This window comes from Nannobrachium achirus (assembly GCF_963921795.1).
Source record: "Nannobrachium achirus genome assembly, chromosome: 21".
In the NCBI taxonomy this organism is placed as follows: Eukaryota; Metazoa; Chordata; class Actinopteri; order Myctophiformes; family Myctophidae; genus Nannobrachium; species Nannobrachium achirus.
The window spans coordinates 34,104,260-34,125,942 of record NC_137828.1 but is presented as its reverse complement, the minus strand read 5'-3'; the positions used below and the strand labels follow the sequence as shown (position 1 = coordinate 34,125,942).

Genomic DNA, 21,683 nt, shown 5'->3' with positions numbered 1-21,683 from the left:
CTAGACAAAGTTCCCTTTGGCTTGTTGAGTTGTTGTTGTTATCTCTCCAGCTAATTGACAAATGGCCTCTTAAGGTTCCAGACTAGAGTATACAACATAAAAGTCAAGATATGGTGCCCACCCTTCCTCTGATTCTATTATGTCTGGCAGCCCTTTGACAGGTAACATTAAATACGGTAAGTCATTGCCTCACCAGAATGACTGATGATGAAAATGTATAGACCTATATATTATAGACCTATATTATATAGAGTATGTGGGTCGAAACACCACTGACTAACATCTCTGTAGAACTTTATCCTGAACCAAGGATGTGAAAGAAATAGGAGGTGAAGAGTCAGAAAGGTTACGAGGAGAGGGTAAAGATGGAGAGAAGCGAAAAGGAGAGCACTGTGAAGTCAGTGTAGTGTTTCATTAAAAGCGGATAGGCCTGCGCCCAAATAGGTGTAAGCGGAGCAAGGGGGTTCTGTTAAAATGATAAAGAGGAAGTGTCTGTTCTCCCGTAGAGGAAGTGCAGGTCTTTTCGTCTGGCCCAGTGGGGACACTGCTGCTGGCCTCTGAAAGTGACCGCGGCAACCCGGCCCTAACCATGTTTCTGGTGTGCAGTTCTGTGCACACATTCACTGGCTGCAATTACATTAACATCTGGACAAGGGCTGGGGACTAAAGCAGACCTGAGACAGAGAGAGGGGGAGAGGGGGGGGGGGTGCAAAAAAAGGAGTAGAGGAACCATCTCGAGGGAGGTGGAGAGTTTGAAAGATAGAAGGGCGGAGGAGGAAGGGGAAAAAAAGAGCTGATGTGGCACCAGCAGAGGAAGGGAGGTGGAAGAGAGCAGCGAGGGTGAAGAAAGGGAGAAGGAAAAAGCGAGCAAGGTTTTGGCCTGCCGGTGTCTCTAGCAGGAGGAAATGCTTAGCACATTTTCCTGCTCCGCGCGCATGGGGGGTTATTTTTAGCCCTGACCGGGGCTCATCAAACATGCCGCATGAGTTTACCAAAAGCAGACAAGGTAAAACGCTGGGCAGTTTATCACTTGCGGCGGGAGAATTCTTACCAATGTGGTGACCAGACGCAGAGCCACAATGCAGCACGGCTTCAGCTGCACGGGATGTTATTCTATAGAAGCTAGAAATGGCCACGTCTTTTTAAAAGTCCCTGAGCAATCTTCTGAGAGGAAGTAGGGTGTGTTTTCACAGACCCCAAGGAGAGGCAGCAGGAAAGGCAGGGCTTGGGAACCCCCGCGCCCCCAACACACACGCACGCACGCACGTACGCACACACGCACGCACGCACGCACGCACGCACGCACGCACGCACGCACGTACGCACGCACGCACGCACGCACGTACGCACGCACACACACACACACACACACACACACACACACACACACACACACACACACACACACACACACACACTGCCTGAGGACTACTGGTTTAGTGTAGAAGCATTTTTACCATGATGCTCTGAGTTCTAAAGACACCTCAGTCTCTGAATCGAGTGCATCTCTCCACTCCGACATGTCTCCATTCCGACACTAACCCTATCTCTAACCCTAAACCTTAAGCCCATGGGAGTGTCGCCACTCCGACAATAAGAAGTCAATTTCGGAGTGGCGACATGTCGGAATGGAGAGAGCCTCCCCTCTGAATCAATGCTTGCGTCAAAGTGTCTTATGCACAGTTTTTTTTTTTGCTTTTAATCACATTTGAGTCCATGTCTTTCTATCTGATTCATGTATGTGACTTTGTTTTTGTTTATTTTCTTGTTGATGTTTTGTCTCGCTTTGTACAACACTTTGGTCAATTGCGATTGCTGTAAATGTGATTGATTGATTGATTGATTGATTGATTGATTTTATAAGGAATTGTTTTAGCCCAAAGGCTCATCCAAGTGCCCTTCAGTGCAAATAAATGTGGATGTTCTTGTTTCAATTAACAACTGTGTCAACGAAATGTCAATACTTTGACCACCTGTATGCCTGTCTGTCTGTTCTCATCTGTACTGGACTGTACTGTACTGCAGTGTTTCTCAACCTTTTCAGGCCGCAGCCCCCAAAAGAATCATATTTTAACTGGGGACCCCCCCCCCCCACCCGGATGAGCACTAAGAGTTGAGGCATTACATGGTTCTATTGTGAAAATAGCAGATCGCGTTGTGAGGCGTTGTGAGCATTATACATCGGCTAATTTCCAAATTTCTGCCTCTAATATTTGACAATTTGGCTAATGTTTAATTTGTCATTATAGAAGTGTTTAACGGTCCATGATGAAGGTGGTGCCATGATTTTTTTCCCCCTCTAAAACATGATTATCAGGTATTATCATTATACTAGGAGGAAGATTTTTTCCAAAAAAGTATACAGAAAGAGTTAAAATTGGGTTTTTATGTGGCCACACCCCCAGTTCATTAAGTATGCATGGATGTCATGGTGGCGACCGAGTATTTCCCGGTGAATCTGTGCGCAAAGGTGGGGGCCGATGGGCAAGGAGGGTTGCAAGCTTATGAGAAACAACTAAAATAAGACCTTAAAACCTGGCGAAAACAGTTGCGTGCATTAGCGGAGGATGACGATAAAGGAAATCATTTAATGGAAAACATTAAATTAACTTCTGAAAAGCATACACGGCCTTAAAACATGGCAAAAACAGTTGCGTGCATTAGCGCAAGATTAGATGAGGATAAAGGAAATCATTAAATGGAAAACATTAAATTAACTTCTGAAAAGGCTTCACCCACCTCGAGTCTATAGCCTACTAAAAACTAGTGAACCGCGATCTTGCCACACGTGAATAATTGTGGTTGTAAACAATAACACAGACAATATAAATCCTTGTTGTGGGAAGAAAGGATATCATCATGGCCCCAAATAACTTTTAAATATTGGCGACGAGTCTCTTACTAAATCGGCAAGATTACATTACATAACATAATACATAAAAGCTAAGCTATATAACCTCTCCATCATCAGCAATAGTCAGTGGTTCGTGTCCCCCACACACTCCCAAGCCCCCACCGTTGCGCACAGATTCACCGGGAAATACTCGGTCGCGTCATGGTGGGTGGTGACCCAGCTAAGTTAGCCACACCCCACAGTGTTGGGTGAATGGTAATTAGGGGAGGAGTTGATTCTGTGATGTAATTGTATCTGTGTTTTTTAACTGACACTTTTGACCACAAGGTGGCAGCCTCCAAGAGAAAACAAACAAATACCAAGAGAATACATAATTGCTCATAAAAACCACACCAGGGGGTCTAATGAAGTACTTTCAACCTCCTAGACACATGAAAAACAGAAAAAGTACAAAACTATGGCACCACCTCTTTAAATTGTCACTTTAGAAATGTGCAGATACACACTTAAACTTTATGTTGGTTTGTTTACTATGTTGGTTTGTTTACTGTTGGGTGAGAAAACAATGTTGCACATTAAGTTAATCATCTGGGGACCCCCCACAAATAATTTGGGGACCCCCCTGGGGGTCCCGACCCACAGGTTGAGAACCACTACTGTACTGTACTGTACTGTACTGTACTGTACTGTACTGTACTGTACTGTACTGTACTGTACTGTACCAACATGTCCTGTAACAACGTGTGGTATTTGTAGTACACCGTTCTCCTGTGTATGTTCATCTGTGTGTTTGTCTTCCTGTCTAAATCCAGGGCTCCAACATCACAGACACGTGCACGGAAATGCTGACGCAGGGCGTCCTGCTGAAAATCTCTGCTGGAAACATACAGGAGAGGGTCTTCTTCCTGTTCGACAACCTCCTGGTCTACTGCAAGAAGAAAAACAGGTGTCTTTGCACTTTTACTCTTCTTTTGAGGGTGGGGAAGGTGGAACAGACGAGGCATTAAACACGTATGAGAGTGTGTGTTTGAGAGTGGTCTTCAGCAGGGGGTTCGGGACCCCTAGGGGGTCCTCAGAGTTACTACAGGGGGTCCTCCAAATCTTCCAATCCTTTTTATATTAACTACTTGAGCCCTAGTGTCCATATTCTGAGAACTGTAGCCAAAAATAGCAGATCTACACGCTCACAACGCCTCGCACTGCGAGGTGTTGTGAGCTTGTTGATCGGCTATTTTCGGCAAAGAGTTTTGGTGTAGAGGGGGAAAAGAGCAGACTAAGTACAGAGTGAAAGGTCAAGTATTGACGGTTCAAGTGGTTAAATATCTGAAAACATAGATTGATATGAATCCAAAATACACTGTTGATTGTGCTGTCAAACGATGAAACTATGTTGATTGTGCTGTCAAACGATGAAACTATATGGAATCTATGAAGAGGTTGTGGGGGTCCCTGCTTCATCTCTCTCTCAACTAAGGGGTCCTTAGCCTGAAAACATTGAAGACCCCTGTCTTAGGGACAGAATAGAATGGTTTGGTGGTCCATCCTCAGAGCAAACTGCAGGCCTGTACATTGCCATTACATTACTGTCTTTATAAATAATGTAACGCTACAATACGTACAATGTAGGCTGGTAATCCCGCCTGACAGCGTGTCGCAGGTTCGAGTCCCGATCCCTACGATCTTTGCTGCATGTCCCCCCACCATCTCTCTCTCCGTTTCCTGTCAACCTACTGTATACCAACCAAAAGGACATAAAAAGCCCCCCAAAATATCTTAAAAAATAAAAATAAATTGGGATTAAAAAGAAAACACGGGAGAGCCCATTTTGACACTCTCAGAGCTGATTTAGCTCTATGCGGTTATTTTAGGCGCCGATCGAAACCACCTTCTGAAACGCATGTAGCTTGTCTTTACATTACACTTACCATCAGCCTAATGGGATTCTATAATTGAACAAATGACATTGGCTTGGATAGAGGCACAAGATGCACAGTCAGGGAACGCTGACCCGTGACCAGTGGTGTAAAGTAACTTAAGTACATTTACTCAAGTACTGTACTTACGTTTATTAGTTACTTTTACTTTACTGGAGTATTTCCAATTTTCACTACATCTCAGAGGCAAATTATGTTTCTTTTACTCCACTACAATTTTTTGATAACTTTAGTTACTAGTTACAGTACTTTGTAGATTTAGATTATTATTATTATTACAAAACATACATTACCCACTTCAACCCTATATACATTTCGGCCATTTGAAAATAGACGATATACAAGCTCACAATGCTTGTAGATCTGCTATTTTCAAAAGATTTAGACATGGACATAGACATTTTATACATTCTGCATAATGAGTACTTTCTACTTGGTACTTTAAATACATTTGGTGCCAGTACTTTTGTACTTTTACTCAAGTACATTTTGAATTCCAGACTTTACAGAGTACTACCAACAGAGCATTTCTTTGTTGCAACATTGATAATTTAAACTTAAGTAAAACCTTTGAGTACTTTTTCCACCACTGCCGACGACCATTTATCCAAATAAGGTGATCTACTGTATTTAAACTGGAAACTAAACTATGCTAGATACTATGCTATCTGTGCCATCTGTGTTAGTGCAGAAAGCACTGCAGCAGCATGCAGGGGTGTCACAAAGGGGGGGGGGGGGGGAGTGGGACTGAGTTACTATGGCCCAAGGTGGAGGAGCCTGGAATTATTTTTTACTTTAGCTATTGAAAAATAGCAGATATACAAGCTTGTACGAGCTTGTAGATCTGCTATTTCTGAAAAGTCGTGAAAATGTGTGCAAATCTTTGAATATGTACTTTTTAAGCGAACATTTGTAACTCAAAGTTTGGAACAAAATATTTTGAGATGGGGGTCCGTGGCCAAATACGTATAATTTTGGGGGTCCTTCACGTGAAAAAGTTTGAGCACCTCTGTCAAAAAACCTTAGAAGGATTTGAAATATTCAAAGACTTGCACACATTTTCACGATTTTTCTAAAATAGCAGATCTACAAGCTCGCTGCGAGCTTGTATATCTGCTATTTTTCAATAGTTAAAGCACAAAATGTGAGTGAATCCTTGTACTCAGGGCCCAGAATTTGGTGCGACACCCCTGCACCCACCACTGCTACCCAAGGTGCCAAGCTGATTTGATCTGCTTGACGGGGAACGCAGTGTGTTCATAAAACAGTAAAATTATGTCCCGGAGATGGGCATACAAATCTATTCATTCACCACCTCAAATCAAACAAAACACGTAACATGCTGGGGAAATGGCCTGAATTCTAATCGCGGTGAGAGCGAAGGGAAAAAACTTGGTGGGATAGGTTGCTAAAAGTTGTGGTCTGTGTGTTCCTTGTGAATGCAGGCGCTTAAAAAACAGCAAGGCTGCAACCGAGGGCCCCCGGTACCTGTTCAGAGGCAGGATCAACACAGAGGTGATGGAGGTGGAGAACATGGATGACGGCACAGGTGGGTGATTTTGTGAGAAAATAGTTTAAATGGTAAAATCCTTTCTTTATTCAATTTTGTTTGAACCAGATTACATATGGAGCTTTCTCTCTACTTTCCTCTCTGTCAGATGACTGCTGCATGGCTGTTGACACATGCATACTTTATACACCTTTATAACAACCTACAGAGAAACATGACCTACCTACAAAGCTATTTTCCCTGTAGATACTTAACTGTGGCGGTGGAGTTGCTCGAGACACCACTGCCTGGTACTTTGGTGGACTGTAGCTGCTGTGTGTCTTGGCCTCGCGTAGCCAATGATTATGCTTTATATTTGTAGAAGCCATCATTTCCTCCCCAGTCGGCTGAGATGGGAAGTAATATCGGGTGTTTTTCGGTGAGAGATGGATGGGTTTGGGTCAGAGGGAGCGGATAAACACGGCAGGCGGCGGTGAAGTAACTCGTGGGTGTTCCGCTTCGCAGACGGGAGATCTCAATCTGGAGCACCGGGCGACAGGGGTGTTTTAGCTCGAATTACAACATAATGAAAGCACTAGGTCCTTTTTGTATTTATTTTTCCCCCCCTTTCCTAGGCACACTGTCAGCGTCTTGAGGTTGAAACTGTGCCCGCGGAAGGGAAGGCACACGTCGAATCACGCCAGGCGATACCACGGAAAAGACACGGCGCTGTGCTTTGTTCAATAATATGAACTGATTGCAATTGATGATTTTAATGGTTGAGTTTATTTGCTTTTTTTTTGGTGACTTCGGAAACCGCAGAGGTCGAGCGGGCCCGACCGGGGAAGCTTTCTCCTGTGATGAAAATAATGAGCACACATGCACGCACACACTCACACTCACACTCACACTCACATTCATGCACGCACACGCGCACGCACGCACACACACACACACACACACACACACACACACACACACACACACACACACACAGCGAGGGCATGTGCGTAAAGTACCTCCTCGCCTTTGTTCGTTTATTTTCATTTGTTTTGATGTTCGTAACATTTCTGTTTTAAGTGTAGAGTCAATAGCACCTGTCGGCTTTTGGGAAGGGCCCTGGTGCTAAATAAAGCTGATGGATGCTCTTCTCTCTCCATTTGTGTCCAGTCATTTATCTCATTACGGGGGAGGAGTGATAATCGATGTGGCACTCGAATGGAGAAGGCTCCAGTGGCAGAATTACAGCTTTGTTTGGCTCCTATCAGTAGATGAGAGTCTATAGGGCATGAATGTGCACCCCTGTGGGGCACATTACTCCGAGTAATGTGTGGTGTTCATTATGAAAGCTTTTTGGGCGCTCAGAAAGACTGCGGCACACAGCGCTGTATGACACAATCTGTACACAGTAAAATCCTGAGTGTTACCTCCCTGAAATCACATAAAACTGCGTTTTACTAAATTATATAGAAACAACATTTCATAGAGTTTCTGTTCTATTGTGTCCCCTTTAGTGTTGCTGTCACAGACGGTAATGAGTGGGTTCTGTCTTCTCTGAACCAACTCACTGGGGTCCTGCCTCTTGTTAGATGCATGTTTCATGTGGCAATGCTAATTTCTTCCTCAGCTCAAGTCTGTTTACAATGTCCTCATCAGTGCAACCTCAAATTGATGGCCTGATGGCTCAAACATGAAAAATAACACCAAAATGGGATGAGTGAAAACGGTGGATTTGCATTCTGCATTGGTCCAGCCCTAGTGACGAGACGTCTTTTTAGGACACAGACGGACCCCCTCTTCTCAAGATTCCTGTCTGTGCTCTCCTCCTGTCCTGCAGCTGACTACCACAGCAGTGGAAACATTGTGAACAACGGCTGGAAGATCCACAACACGGCCAAGAACAAGTGGTTCGTCTGCATGGCCAAGACCCCGGAGGAGAAACAGGAATGGCTAGAGGCCATCTTGAAAGAGAGAGAAAGGAGGAAAAGTAAGCCATTTGGGTTTAAGGTTTCTGTTTAACCTATTTGAAAACTGGGCATTTTTGTTGTGGTTTTAATATTACAAATATTAAAACTCCCAAATGTTTAAAGGTTTAACTTTCGAAATGTTTTCTTTAAACAAGTCGTAAATGAAAGTGTAAGAGTGTGTGTGTGTGTGTGTGTGTGTGTGTGTGTGTGTGTGTGTGTGTGTGTGTGTGTGTGTGTGTGTGTGTGTGTGTGTGTGTGTGTGTGTGTGTGTGTGTGTGTGTGTGTGTGTGTGTGTGTGTGTGTGTGTGCGCGCGTGCGTGCGCGTAAGAAAGAGATTTTCATAATCCTGCACACACATTTATGAGGTGACTAATTATCCTAAGGAAGAGAAAACCTTATCAGATTGTATATTTTACCCTTGCTAGCTGCAGAATAACCTCCCATGATTGATTAACCCTACTTAAACCCATTAGAACCTATTATGATGTGGACTGGCTCTGCTAATTAGCCTGTGAGAGTAGGATGTATTAGCCTCCTTCACGTTGTAATTTATGTCACGTCCAGACAAGGAGCTGCGTTTAAAGATTAAAATGTTGGTATCCATGCTGAGAGCTTTTCTCATTTCTCTCTCTGTCTCCGTCTGTCTCTGTCTCTCTCTCTCTTTGTAGCTCTGAGGCTGGGTATGGAGCAGGATACGTGGGTCATGGTCTCGGAGAAGGGAGAGAAACTCTACCAGCTCATGACCAAGAAGGGACACCTCATCAAGGACAGGAAACGCAAGCTCACCACCTTTCCCAAGTGCTTCCTGGGAAGGTAGGCCACATGCCCTCAGCCTTGGCACTCCCGCCTTGTCCAGTGTGAAAGCGCTCTGACATCGCCCTTCTCAGCACGATGAGTCATTGTTGCTGGTAATGTCAAGCTAGATGAATGTAGTCTCTGTAGTCTTAAGTAGCCAGTCGACCAGAGATCCAAATTCAATGTAGTCGGTAAATCTGAGTGGAAACAATTCCGAATAAAATTAATAAATAATATAACCAATACAGACTTAACTTCACATTGGGATAGTGAAAGAATTTTGTTTTCCAAAGCATATGACTGTTTTCTTTGCTGTTCCAGCAATTTGAATTTACCGTAGATGTCACCGCTCACCAGACTTACTGTATTGGTAGGTGGGGATCTCTGATGTCCTGGCTCCTTGAGACTAGAGCCTCTGCCTCTGTGTTCTTAATGACGGAGGTGAGCTGGAATATGAGGATCTAATCCTTTTAGTGTAGCGGTCAGGGGTTTCATTTGCAGCCACATATTAAATTCCAGGCAGAGCCAATAGCAGCATAATACTGTACATACCTAATACCTTCAGACCAGAGCTGAATACCCGTGCATTTTGGTACTAAACTCGGGTCGCATTCCTTGGTTCATTCTTTCATTCCTTAAACAAGCGAGACATTCTAAGAGAGCCGAGGGGGAAGGACACATTAGCACTCCTCTGTTCAGGGGATCCGCCGTCGTGTATCTGCGCTCTGCAGTCAAGTCATGTGGAAATCAACTCCATGCGGATATCGCCGTGAATCTTATTTAAGGATTATTTGCTGTGGTGTCTCGGGACAGAGCGGCTCATTGAAGGCTGATCATAAATCACAGGCAGAAGTCCTTCTGTTGCCCTGCTGACCGCTTTTGCTCTGTCTCCCTCACCGTGTTAGATTAGAATAAGCCCTCCACAGAGGAATCCACCGTAGAGAGGTCATTATGCTGGAGGGCAGCTGCCTGTCTGTGTGCGTGTGTCTGTGCGTGCGTGCGTGCGTGCGCGTGTGTGAATGCCTCCATCTATCTGTCAGCCACACTGGCACATACTGTACCTTACTGTGTGTGTGTGTGTGTGTGTGTGTGTGTGTGTGTGTGTGTGTGTGTGTGTGTGTGTGTGTGTGTGTGTGTGTGTGCGTGTGTTTGTGTGGTAGACTTGTGACATGCACATGTGAACAGGTGTACTTAAAGGAGTAGTTCACCCCCAAAATGTTTTTTTTCCTATTGATTACTCACGCCATGGAGACTTGAGTTCAATAATATATATATATTTTTTCCATATCTCCATATATGGGCATAAGTGGACACAGGCAAACAGGTGGTCAAAACGGGGCCTATGACAACAGGTATAATGGGGTTTGCATTAAAGGGTGGGACATTCATTCCCTGTTTCAAATTTGGCACACGCAGTGCCCGGCCACGACCCGACGCGATACGCGATTTTCCGGAACCGGCACGAAAGGTTCGGATTCTGATGTCTGACATCAGGGTTTTCTGGAACTGGCACTGTGTCTGCAGAGATCTCCATATATGGGCATAAAATGGACGCAGACAGACAGATACAGATATCTCCATATATGGGCATAAATGGACACAGGCAGACAGATGGTTAAAACGGGACCTATGACAACAGGTATGGGGTTTGCATTACACAGACTTCGGCACGCGCGTTCCCCGCTGCAGCAGGGAGTGCCTGGCCTCGACCCGACCCGATACGCGGTTTTCTGGAACCGGCACGAAAGGTTCAGAATCTCCGTATGCAGAGCTGATGTCTGACATCAGGGTTTTCCGGAACCGGCACTGTGTCTACATAGATCTCCATATATGGGCATAAAATGGATGCAGACAGACAGATACAGATATCTCCATATATGGACATAAACGGACACAGGCAAACAGATGGTCAAAGATCTCCATATATGGGCATAAAATGGACGCAGACAAACAGATACAGATATCTCCATATATGGGCATAAATGGACACAGGCAAACAGATGGTCAAAACGGGTCCTATGACAACAGGTATAATGGGGTTTGCATTAAAGGGGGAACCAGCACTGTCTCTGCAACACAGTCGGAGGCACAGACAGATACAGAGATCTCCATAATGGGCATAAAGGGACACAGACAAACAGATACAGAAATGTCCAGAGAGGATTTTCACAGGGAGGATGGAATGTGTGTGGAAAAACATGGTATTCCTCCCAGTTCTGCTCCCTGCTGAACAGGTGCCCATGTGGTGGAAAAAGTACTCATCAAAATGTACTTGAAAATAGCCTAGGTATAAAAAAGTGGTTAATTGTTGCGACCGTAGGTCGCTACAGTATGAAAACCTTCAGCTCGTGTCTGTCTGTTCGTCCGTCCACCCGTCACTCATCTGACATCACAATGTAAATAAAAGTAACTAGTAACTAAAGTTTTCAAATAAATGTATTGGAGTAAAAGTACACTACTTGCCTCTGAGATTTAGTGAAGTCCGAGTAGAAGTAAAAGTATTGGAAATTAGAAATACTCATTTAAGTCCAAATTCCTCAAAGTTTTTAAGTACAGTAGTAAATGTACTTCACTGCAAGTGCCCCAAACAATCTGCAGGAATCGCAAGTGCAGCGACAGAGACCGCCCTCCCCAACCAGTTTCCCTCCCACTTTTCCCATTTTGTTTGTTGGAGCGCCTGGGCCAAGGAGGCATTGTTAAGGAATCAAACCCCAGTCTCTGGCGGTGGACAAAAACCCCCATCCTTGCTTAACTCCATGTTTGTGTCCTTATTTTTCGCCATTAACTCATTCTGTGCCTATCCCGAACAAGTTCGGCTTTATTTCAATCCAATACAATTTTTTTTTTATTAATTGACTTACCCTGAGCTGCTTGTAGAGTCGTGGGTGGTCCTGGCTCGTCCTACGCTAGCCAGCTAGCCATTTTACATGGTCCGACGATATATTCCATTAAAAATGGTTTAAAATACATTTTTGAGCCCCCCAATGTTCACCGAATGTTCAGCGCCGCTTCCGGAACGACGTCCAGTGTGCCTATCCCGAACATGTTCGGCTTTTTTAATGAAATGAATAAAATGATCCGAGGCCTTCTGAAGCATGGGCCTAAATTTTCAATCCAGTGTTCGAAATCCGGCCGCCCTTCGGCCGGCCGTTAGCGAGTAACGTTGCCGCGAATCGCCGCCGAATCCAATGAAAAACCACATCTTTGGAGGCCCATATCTCTGGATTGTGTTTTTAGGGATGCGGCGCGAGGTTTATTTACGGCGAAATCGCCTAAAAATGATCTTTTAAATGACAAAATGCTAATAGCAATTCTGTAGCCATTTTCATCCGGGACCTTTCCATGACGTGCACGAACGTGAGCACGCGCGTCACTGCAACGTGAGTCCCCGGATGCTAATGCGCTCGCCTATGGGAGAAAGCCTGGCATTCTTTGGCGCCATCTAGGGGCTGGCACTGGTAGGGTTAAAATAGAGCACCATCCACCTTCACTTTTTGTTTTGATTTTATCCTGCTTCTTGTGATTGGTACAAATACAAATCTGTAGCTTTTATCCCCCTTTTTATGACAGTTTCCAGGATGCTGCTTTTATCACATAAAACAATTTTTTGATGTTTAGCCATGCATATTAATAATATGAGGTTCATATCGGCCTATCGACAGTCTTCAGTTAAGCTTTTACAAAAGTGGAAGTAATTAAAAAGTTAGAATTGTGTCGGTTTATCTTCTCCTGCATGTAATCCTGTAATGGGAAACAGGGCTTGCATCATTTCAGCAGTCTATCTGAAGATGTGTGATGATTGGATGGCATGCTCGGCTAGCCTTAATCTTTGACTACGTGATACTCTGTTCCTCCGGTGCATTACCAGCCTGAACCACCTGATCCCCACCTTATCTCCACTCTGAGATAATAAAATGTTTCACTGAGCCCCAAAGCAAATTCACTATATATTTTGATGGTATATATATATACTTTAGCACTCCGCCTCTTAGTACATGGAGCCTATACAGTCTGTATCACTTCCTTAATCACTTAAACCCTATATACACTTAGCCTGATACTTCAGTCCGCACATCACCACCCCCTGTTGGTGGGTGGTGTGTAGTGTGGACTGAACCCAGAGATATTTTATTTTATTTCAAGCGCGCCTAAAGAGCGGGCGCATTGAATGGGCCAATCAGGGCTGTAGACTTGATGCACGTGGTAGGCTGCTCCGGTCCCAGCCCCCTCCCTTCGGAGCTGTTCTGCCCACGTGAGAGTCCGTAGTGGACTCTGATTGGTGCTCTTCTGCCCACGTGAGCCGCTAGTGGACTCTGATTTGTCCGTGAAAACTGTCATGGCGGAGTCAGACTCGACTCGAATTCTTTTAATAAACTGTATTATAGTGTTTCATTACGTTTTAATACCATTTTGCACTAACGTAAACATGCAGTCATATAATATGTTATGAGAAATAACGTATTTTTGCAATTTCACGCCACGTCGCCGTCGGCGACACGGGGCTGTGTGTGTGTATGTGTGTGTGTGACGTCAATAGGCTTTACCCCGCCCCCGCTGAAGTAGAATCTCCGTCCCCAGGCTCAGACTCAATCCCAAAACGAAGTGTGTGATTGAGTCTGACGCTTGCAGTCAGGCTAATATACACTTAGTTGACTGTGGTCCCCCAGGGGTCTATATACTTGGTTTGCTCCTTTTCCCCTCTACACCAAATCCTTCGCGAAAAATAGCTGCTCTACAATCTTGAGCTTGTAGATCTGCTATTTTTGCAGATCTGCTTAAGGGTTTATGTGATTAAGTTCCTTTCGGGTACTCTGCTGGTATGAATGTTGTGCTCCTTTTGACTCGCTTGTTCTGCATCCAATTACCATCATCTTTGAACACTGTGGACCTATGACTGGTTGTGAAAGCGAGAATCTAACACCATCTGATGGTGTGTGGCTGAATCAGTGTTATAAAATAAACAGCCATTTGGTTATAGCTGTGAGCGATTCCTGCCTGTTTTGGGTTGTAGCTCACTAGAGGTTCGCGGCCCTTCGGGCCGCTCACATGATCACATCTAGAGATCGCGCCTGCTTTGCAGGCGCTCACAGCTACGTTGCAGCAGTGATCCACCCACATCCATTCATCCATCCATCCACATCCATCCATCCACATCCATCCATGCACATCCATCCATCCATCCATCCATCCACACATCCATCCATCCACACATCCATCCATCCATCCATCCATCCACATCCATCCATCCATCCATCCAACCATCCACATCCATCCATCCATCCATCCATCCATCCACATCCATCCATCCATCCATGCATCCATGCATCCATCCATCCACATACATGCATCCATCCACATCCATCCATCCATCCATCAATGCATCCATCCATCCACATCCACCCATCCACATCCATCCATCCATCCACATCCATCCATCTATCCACATCCATCCATGCATCCATCCATCCACATCCATCCATCCACATCCATCCATCCATCCATCCACATCCATCCATCCATCTGTCCATCCATCCATCCACATCCATCCATCCACATCCATCCACCCATCCACATCCATCCATCCATCCATCCACATCCATCCATCCATCCATCCACATCCATCCATCCATCCACATCCATCCATCCATCCATCCACATCCATCCATCCACATCCATCCATTCACATCCATCCATCCATCCATCCATCCATGCATCCATCCATCCATCCATGCATCCATCCATCCATGCATCCATCCATCCATCCACATCCATGCATCCATCCATCCATCGATCCATCAATCCATCCATCCACATCCATCCATCCATCCATCCATCCATCCATGCATCCATCCACATCCATCCATCCATCCATCCACTTACTGTACTGTACTTTACTGTACTCTACTGTACCTTACTGTACTGTACTTTACTGTACTCTACTGTACTCTACTGTACCTTACTGTACTGTACTTTAATGAACTCTACTGTACCTTACTGTACTGTACTTTAATGTACTCTACTGTACCTTACTATACTGTACTTTAATGTACTCTACTGTACCTTACTATACCTTACTGTACTGTACTTTAATGTACTCTACTGTACCTTACTTTACCTTACTGTACTGTACTTTAAAGGGCCTACACCATGCTTTTAAAACTATATTTTTTGTATAAATATATGCTCAAAATTGAGTCTTAGACAGGTTTTAACCCTCAAAAAACACTCTGACCATTCTTTTTGTTTGTTCTAGCTCTACTATAATGAGGCTCTCCAGCTGCAATACCAAAACGGCCTCTGTTTGCTCAGGGGCGCATCTAGTGGGGTTTTTCCAGAAAAAAAAGAATTTTTTTGAAAAAGAAAAAGTTTTTTGAAAAAGAAAAAGTTTTTTGAAAAAAAAAAAGTTTTTGAAAAAAAAAGTTTTTGAAAAAAAAAAAGTTTTTTGAAAAAAAAAAGTTTTTTGAAAAAAAAGTTTTTTGAAAAATGTTTTTTTGAAAAAAATGTTTTTTTGAAAAGTTTTGACTGCATTGCATTTTTTTGGAAAAAAAAAAGTTTTGAAAAAAAAAAAGTTCTGAAAAAAAAAAAGTTTTGACTGAAAAAAAAAACGGGAATCCGAGAGTGACGTCACTCTCATCAACTCTCAGAACAGCACTGTTCTGAGAACCCGTGGAAAGCTTTTCATCTCTGTCTGCCCAAAACCAGAGAAAGACACAACGGTCAGAAATAGGACTTTGTGAGGATAGAAGGTGCCAGTGGGACCCCAAAAAAAGGTTTTAAAATAGAAAAAGTGAAAATTCATGGTGTAGGTCCTTTTAATGTACTCTACTCTACTGTACTCTACTTTACCTTACTGTACTGTACTTTAATGTACTCTACTGTACTCTACTTTACCTTACTGTACTGTACTTTAATGTACTCTACTGTACTCTACTTTACCTTACTGTACTTTGCTGTACTCTACTGTACTCTACTTTACCTTACTGTACTTTGCTGTACTCTACTGTACCTGACTGTACCGTATTGTACTGTACTTTGCTGTACTCTACTGTACCTGACTGTACCGTATTGTACTGTACTCTACTTTACCTTACTGTACTTTGCTTTACTCTACTGTACCTGACTGTACTGTATTGTACTGTACTTTGCTGTACTCTACTGTACCTTGCTGTACCGTATTGTACTGTACTTTGCTGTACTCTACTGTACCCTGCTGTACCGTATTGTACTGTACTATGCTGTACCTTGCTGTACTGTATCTTACTGTACTGTAATCTACTGTATCTTACTGTACCTCTCTCTCTCTCTCTTCTCTCTCTCCTCTCTATCTCTCTCTAACCCCCCCCCTTCCCTCTTGAAACCCGATACTTTTGTGATGGTAATGACAAATTCACTCTACAGAGGATTGCGCAATAGGTATTGCGAAATAAGCATACAAACACAAACTGTACGGTAAATATGCATTTTGAAAAGATGACACTAAGTGGATTACGTTCAGCATAGCATGCAGTATATATTTCTGTAATAATGGTGACTTCCAACACGACCGAATGTCGGGAACCGCCGAACAAAATCAGTCTTTGGCCGTCTTGAGTTGGTGTGGCTGAGATAATGAGAGCCAACTGTTTCATACAGCATGGTCCCCATTTGAAACATGCAGATAGTATTTGAGTATGAATAAAATGAGCCTTGGAGCTGTGTTATTTTGACTGGACTGGTTCTCTTGATTGTAGCATAGCCTCCTCCGAGTCTCTTGAAAACGCCCAAGTTTAATTTCAGAATGACCCATGGTTTCCATTTGTTTAAAAATTTTAGGGAGATGTTTTGACTGGTAATAATCTTGACTCGAGGTACTGCAGCTTAAACAGCCATTTCAACATCATAGTTATTTTTAAAAGCAAGGGAGAGGGAAAAAAAAGCGACCAGAAAGCCCAATTGGACATAGTTGTGGCCAAGTTACATGGTATGGGGGTTTGGAATGGGGAGTAACTTTCTCCTTTGGTCCATGCAGACAATACCAGATCCCTTGTGGTCTGGAGCAGGAATTGATCTGTCAGCTGAAAAGATTAAAGGCATCAAAGGTTGGTCGTAAGTGGGAGCCTTGTGGACTTAGAGGAGACCATATGGTGTGAGCATGAACCTCAAGCTACAACTTTTAGAGGTCCTATGAAAGCCTATCCCTCGATATGCAGCATGGTCCTGCACCTTGAGGATCACTTGATGATGATGGGGGGGCATACAGTATACTGTACTGTACAGCCCCCAGGTTTATACTTGGTTTCTGTGCATCCATTTGAGCACAGTGCAACCCTTGTCTTGACTTTGGGACTTTTTTAGTGAAGATTGCATGTAGGCGTGATTGGTGAATTGGAACCAGTGTGGTATGTTCCCTGATGAATGCCATATTGCCTATGGCCTAGTCGGCCCACTCCCTCCATTGTGAAATGTTTCTCCTTTTATTCTCTCTCTCCTCTCCTCTTTCGCTCTCTCGATTCTTTGAGGCCCAGAGCTATTTCTGGGTCTCGAACTCCTCCCATTTAAGCGGTAGGGTCTTATTTGTGGTCTGCTTCCTGGGACAGTTTAATTTATCAGAGGGAATGCTTGTGGCAGCCAGCTCCCATTCAGCCGTTATCATCCCATTGTGAAAGGGGGAAAGATGTTCAATATTTTACCTTTTGCACATTTTGACAGATCCCCGCCCCCCACCCCCTCACACACACGCACGCACACACGCACGCACGCACGCACGCACGCACGCACGCACGCACGCACGCACGCACGCACGCACGCACGCACACACGCACGCACACACACACACACACACACACACACACACACACACTGCAACAGATGTTAGTGAAAGGACAGGTTACACATCTTTTGAGGAATGCATACAGCTAGCTTCCTTCGCTTGGTCTCAGATCTTAGATGTTTCATTGCAATAATATTCTGCACAATAATACTGTATATTGCTGAACCACTTGTGATAATAGTAACAGTGAATAAAACCATTGGATGAAGGAAACAGCTCTTTGTCAGAATGTTGACTTTGTATTTACATATAGATTGAAGAAACCGTTTACAACTTTAATCTGTCCGATGCCACAAGAGCCATGCAGTGCAAACATAGAGCCCCCCATTTCCCCTCCCTCCCTCTCTCTCTCTCTCTCTCTCTCTCTCTCTCTCTCTCTCTCTCTCTCTCTCTCTCTCGCTGTCTCTGTCTCTCTGTCTCGCTCTTTCCATGACTAAGGTGAAGGGATTGATAAAATGACATAGTGACCCTTGTCTGTTCCCTGCGTTCCGTTGACTCTGGAATTGGGGGATGCAAAGAATGAAAGGCGGAAGAGTGAAAGACAAGGGTAGATTAGCCGTAGATTGTTTTCCTGAAAAACGTTTGTCAACCCTCAACAGCCTGCCTATGTCTCTACGGTGATACCCGGCCCCTCCATCACAGGCTTGAAGGGGATACCACAGAATTCCACTGGTACTGCTGGCCATGTTTGTTTGGCTTCTGTGGGGAGACAGAACATCAAGGATTGTAATCAGATAGGCTACTGATGTTGCCCTGGTTTCTCTCTCTCTCTCCCTCTTTCTCTCTCTCTCTCTCTCTCTTCATCTATACATCTCTCTGTTGATTGCTGAATTATACTAGAGGGGTCTTCAAAGAAATCTTGTGAAATAAAATGCCGTCAACCAATCATCAAGGACGAGGATACACAAAAGAAGAAGTCCAAGGTCCCCTTCCTTGAGAGAGAGATGAAGCAAGAACCCCCACAACCTGTTAATAGATTCCATATAGTTTCTTCTTTTGACAGCACCACCATCAGTGCATTTTGGATTCTTGAACCGTCAATACTTAATAAACTTGACCTTTCACTCTGTACTTGATCTCGCAGCACGAGGCGTTGTGAGCTTGTAGATCTGCTATTTTTGGCTAAAGTTCTCAGAATATGGACTCTAGGGTTCAAGTGGTTTATATGAAAAAGACCCCCAGTTGAAGACCCCTGTACTAGAGAATTATCCCTATTTAGTCCATTATGTCTGAGGAGGAGAAGAGTGGTTGTTATACGAACAATGCTAAAAGGATAAACCCAAGAAAGCACTGTGTCTGTTTCCATTGAGGTCCTGCGTATTGAATTCATCAAAACATTTTAAGACAAACAATAATACAAAATAATATGCTGTGTTTCTTGCGTTTTGCCTTATCGCAGTTGTAAGTAATGCACACCAAACAAAAACAAGAATCCTCTTTGCATGAGAGTCAAGGAGCTTAGTCTAAGAGCTTAAAACAATCTTCAGTGTTGCTTGATTTTCTGGTGTCACCAGATTTCAAGATAGAACAAGGCCTAACAGTTGGAGTAAGCCCTGCTGGTTACAGAAGGTGGCCCCCAATAGCAAATAAATCATCATGTCTCTTTGCCAAGACAGTGTTTGTTGCTATAGTCACATGAGTTTAGGGCAATGTTATTCATTAAGTCCTGAAATCTCCGGGGTTTTTCTGCCACCAGGCTTCTTGATTTTCTTATTTATTTCCACTGTTTCCACATTGACTTAGGTATAAGTTCATTGATCATTGATTGAGATGATTTCACAGATTGGTTATTCATGGATTCATTGATTTTGAATAATTCAGCTGCACTTTATCACTGTATCACTGCACTGTATCCTTGAGGCTTGAAACAAACTTGTCGTGAGTGTCGCTTCTAACATTGACCTGTGAGTGCATGTGTTGTTTTGCTTTTCCCCAGTGAGTTTGTGTCCTGGCTGATGGAGATCGGTGAGACAGACAACCCAGAGGAAGGAGTGCACCTGGGACAGGCTTTGCTGGAGAACGGAATCATCCACCACGGTAGGTCTCCTCTGGTGATGCACAACATGCCTCTCAAGAGTATAGCCGCAGATTCTTGTGGATTTGTGTCACACACAAAGATCTGAATAACCAATGTGGGTGGAAGATGCGTATTTGGCCAAATTAACATTATTCATTAATTTCTCTGGTTTAAATATTCATGCAAATGCGGGTCTATGATGTTCTAATGTCTCACCACATTGGGCGGTTGTGTGGGTGACTGAACAGCAGCAGATGCTTTACCTCCTCTGCCTACACTGCTAAATCCTGAGTGTTAATTAACTCTGAGGGTTTACACATCGGATTTACTACAGATTTTTCCTTCCTTTGTTGCTCTACATCAGGGCTCTTCAACGTTTTCAGGCCAAGGACACCTTAGTGGAGAGAGAGAGATGAAGCAGGGACCCCCCACAACCTTTTCATAGATTCGATAGAGGCCTAGTTTCATCGTTTGTATAACAGAGCTTGTAGATCTGTTATTTTTGCTAAAGTTCTCAGAACACTATGGACACTAGGGTTCAAGTGGTTAATATAAAAAGGTTCCTATCACTCAAAGATTCGGGTGACCCCCTGTAGTAACTCTGAGGACCCCCTAGGGGTCCCAGACCACCTGTTGAAGACCCCTGCTCTACATGAACAATTAAGTTACAGTATGTACAGTATAAGTGACATTGCATTACACACACAGTAGACAGCGTGCAAGTGGTTTACATTTACATTTACACCCTGGCTTGACTTCTAACTGCGTGTATTGAACATGCCTCATTCAACAAGTTACAAGTTTTACAACAGTGATCTCACCGCTCGCGTTGCAATTGCAAATCTCGTATTCGCGCCTCAGCAGATGTCCGACGTTAAAACTCCCTGTGACACGTTGTTTTGGCAAGGGATTATAAATATTAATCTCTTCTCGCCCCAGTGTTTGTGTAATATCGGCTCAATGGCTGCGTAGTGAGTGGCCTTGGATGAGAATTGTGCAATGCGTTTAGGTGGCGTGCTGGTTGACGCACTGCATCCACACTTAATGGTGCGTACCGCTCAGTATGTATTTTTCCTCAAAAGACTAGGGCCGGTGGCCAAGCCTGGATCTTAAATTACTGGGGTTCTTTATTGCTTCCTAACGGAGAGAAATTAGATCAGGCTTTGAGGCTCTCCCTGACAGAGAGGAATGGCTCCAAGGGCCAGTGAGCTTGCTTTTCATAAGGGCTTTAATGGAACCTTCATGGCTCTACAGCCAAAGACGCAGAGCCAACTGCATTCTATTAGGTGAGGGCTTCAACAAAGCCCGCTAAAGCCAGAAGAGTGGGGTGGGATGGGTAGCTTTCAGCAGTGTTATCTTTGACCCCTCGTGTGTTTGGGAGTCTCCTCCAGACTTGTTTTTTACCAGCTTGTGGAGCAAGCTGGTCTGTATTCAGTCGCTGTGCTAGTTGTGACATTTTCATTAACATTCTCTTTTGAGACAATGTGGAGCCCGCAATGCCTTCCCATACTCTGAACGGCTGTGTTGCGTCATTATTGCACTGAGTGACTGAATTAGAAAAAAAAAACGGCCCAAACTTGGGAAACTCGGGGTTGGCACAGGGGTGGTACCAATACAAACTCGGGAAACTCGGGGTTGGCACCAGATGTGTTAAATGGGAGGTCGCTTCTCGCCCTTTGGGCGTCTTACAGGTTATAGTAGTTTTAAGTATTTTTTGTTTATGTTTACATTTAGATGTTGGATTGTGCCTGTACGAATATCACCCTTTTGTCTGCTATTCTTTAGTTCTTTTCCCTTGCTTTAGTTTGCGTGAAAAAT

At 44.0% G+C, this 21,683-nt stretch overlaps 1 protein-coding gene across 1 annotated transcript in view; it reads left to right on the top strand.

Moving 5' to 3' along the window:
- Nucleotides 1-21,683, top strand: part of prex2 (phosphatidylinositol-3,4,5-trisphosphate-dependent Rac exchange factor 2) — a gene marked incomplete at its 5' end in the record, with an annotated part of 212,214 nt that overhangs the window by 53,538 nt on the left and 136,993 nt on the right. The window contains 5 exons of the mRNA XM_080751545.1: nucleotides 3,667-3,800; nucleotides 6,234-6,337; nucleotides 8,115-8,264; nucleotides 8,913-9,057; nucleotides 19,785-19,885. Of these exons, the coding sequence (XP_080607671.1) occupies nucleotides 3,667-3,800; nucleotides 6,234-6,337; nucleotides 8,115-8,264; nucleotides 8,913-9,057; nucleotides 19,785-19,885 (634 nt within the window). The remainder of the gene's footprint in view (nucleotides 1-3,666; nucleotides 3,801-6,233; nucleotides 6,338-8,114; nucleotides 8,265-8,912; nucleotides 9,058-19,784; nucleotides 19,886-21,683) is intronic.